The sequence below is a fragment of the Populus euphratica genome, unplaced genomic scaffold (genome assembly GCF_000495115.2).
Source record: "Populus euphratica unplaced genomic scaffold, PopEup_1.0 scaffold94.1, whole genome shotgun sequence".
Lineage (NCBI taxonomy): Eukaryota > Viridiplantae > Streptophyta > Magnoliopsida > Malpighiales > Salicaceae > Populus > Populus euphratica.
This window is the reverse complement of record NW_011499977.1, coordinates 21690-23609: the sequence shown is the minus strand read 5'-3', so window position 1 is coordinate 23609 and position 1920 is coordinate 21690. Positions and strand designations below refer to the sequence as shown.

Here is a 1920-nt window from a genome sequence, read left to right as displayed (position 1 = left end):
ATTTTTTTATATTTTCATCAATATTGATATTGATATAAATATTATTTTTATTAATATTAATATTATATAAAATATTTTTTTTATGTTTTCAAGAGAAAATAGTTACCTATCCCTTCGGTGAAATAAAATAGTTGGAGCACTATAAATATTTTCAAAATATCTAGGTAATGGGTTTATGCCTTTCTTATTCTTGAAAGTATTTATATTTATATTTTTGTAATATTTATCATATATAAATAGAAATAAATATTTATATTCTTGAATTTTTAATTAATTTTTTTTATCTATTGCAATTACTCGTATAAAATTATTTACTTCAAGAAAATGATATATATATATATATATATAAAAACGCGGTAGGATTTAAATACAAAATGGGGTTTTGAATGTTTTATTAGAAATCTCATCCAAAAAAACAGAAAATCGACAAGGCTACTCTGGGGGAGGTGGATAAATCCAACGTGGCAATTTCCATGAAACTCGCAGGGCGTCTTGGTAATTTCAATGAAAAAAACAGAGAAGCAGAGAGAAAGAGCCTTATCCATTATTCAACGCAACCTTTATAAAAGCAGACCAATACCATCTTTCATCTTCTCATCCCCATATCTGTTTAAATCCGCCCCTTTTAAAGTTTAAGCCCAGCTAAGGAACTCCTCCTCTCTGTTCTCTTCCAAATGGCCACAAGTAAGGGCTGCTTTGCAAGGCAAAACTACCGATTCCTTTCAACTGACTTGACCCACCACGTGCCAGTCACTCACAACTCACCCTTCGAACTCGACGAGTCCGAAATCTACTACCACACCACAGCCCGCTCTAACTCGCCTGAGTTCCGCAAGCCAGTCATGAGTTCCCGCCTCACGAAGAAGTCAACTCCTGCTGCGGCTGCCTGCAGGCGAACAGATCCCGGGGGCAGAGCATGCGGGACACCGTCGTCGCTGCCGGTTAATATACCAGACTGGTCTAAGATATTGAAGGACGAGTACCGGAGGGGGCCTGACGTTGTTGATGGCGAAGTCGACGACGACGACATGGACGGTGATGATTGTTTTGATGGCGGAGTGAGGGTCCCACCCCACGAGTTGTTGGCTAGGCAGATGGCGAGGACAAGGATTGCGTCCTTCTCGGTTCATGAGGGGATAGGGAGGACTTTGAAAGGGAGGGATCTAAGTAGGGTCAGAAATGCAATCTGGGAAAAAACTGGCTTCGAAGACTGAACAGAATCAAAAAGTTTGGGGTCTATTAGAGAAATATGGGAAAATAACGAGGGAATTTTTATAGGGAGAGAGGTATTTATTAAATTAAGAGGAAGTACGCGGTAGATGAAACTACTCCATTTTGTTTTTTATCTTTTTCTTCTTGGAAGGAGTTAATTTTGTTTTTTGTTTTTTTCTACTGCTCCGGTGTGGTAATTTTTAAGCCCTGTGATATGCTAACTTCTTCGACATTGTACACGACACTGGAATGAGGAAACTACGATGCTTTTTTATTTTATTTTATTAAGGCGATTACTAAATGTGATTAATTACAATTTGAACATTGATGTGTGTTTTGGCTGGTGGAATTTCTTGTGTGTTATTTTCAAGTATGGAGGTTGAAATTGTTGGGGAGGGGGGGATGGGGGCATTTCTGGAAACATGGATGGGAAGGAGAGAATTTTTGAGGTTCAACAGGGGGGGTGGGGTTTGGGTTTGCTGTGGGTAGGGTTGGTAAGAAAAGCAGGGGCTACAATCATGAATAAATGACCCATCTTGTCGCCTACAGGATAATTGCGTCTCCTAATGATCATATTTATAGGCTGATGTGGAGTTTTGTTATGTCGTTTTTTAAAATATTTTGTTTTTTTAAAATATTTGAAAATATATTCAAATCATAAAAAAAAAATAAAAGGTTTAATTTGTAGTAAATAATTTTTAGCAAAAT

The 1920-nt window shown here is 37.3% G+C and overlaps 1 protein-coding gene across 1 annotated transcript; it reads left to right on the top strand.

The window, feature by feature from the left end:
* The first annotated feature begins 575 nt into the window (after positions 1–575).
* LOC105139576 (uncharacterized) lies at positions 576–1561 on the top strand. Its single transcript, XM_011046054.1, has one exon. It carries the CDS (start codon positions 675–677, stop codon positions 1212–1214), a length of 540 nt encoding a protein of 179 aa, XP_011044356.1. The 5' UTR covers positions 576–674; the 3' UTR covers positions 1215–1561.
* Positions 1562–1920: the final 359 nt, after the last annotated feature.

What these genes read in the sequence shown, in the direction of transcription:
- LOC105139576 (XM_011046054.1), top strand. Translation starts at nt 675, where the DNA reads ATGGCCACAAGTAAGGGCTGCTTTGCAAGGCAAAACTACCGATTCCTT.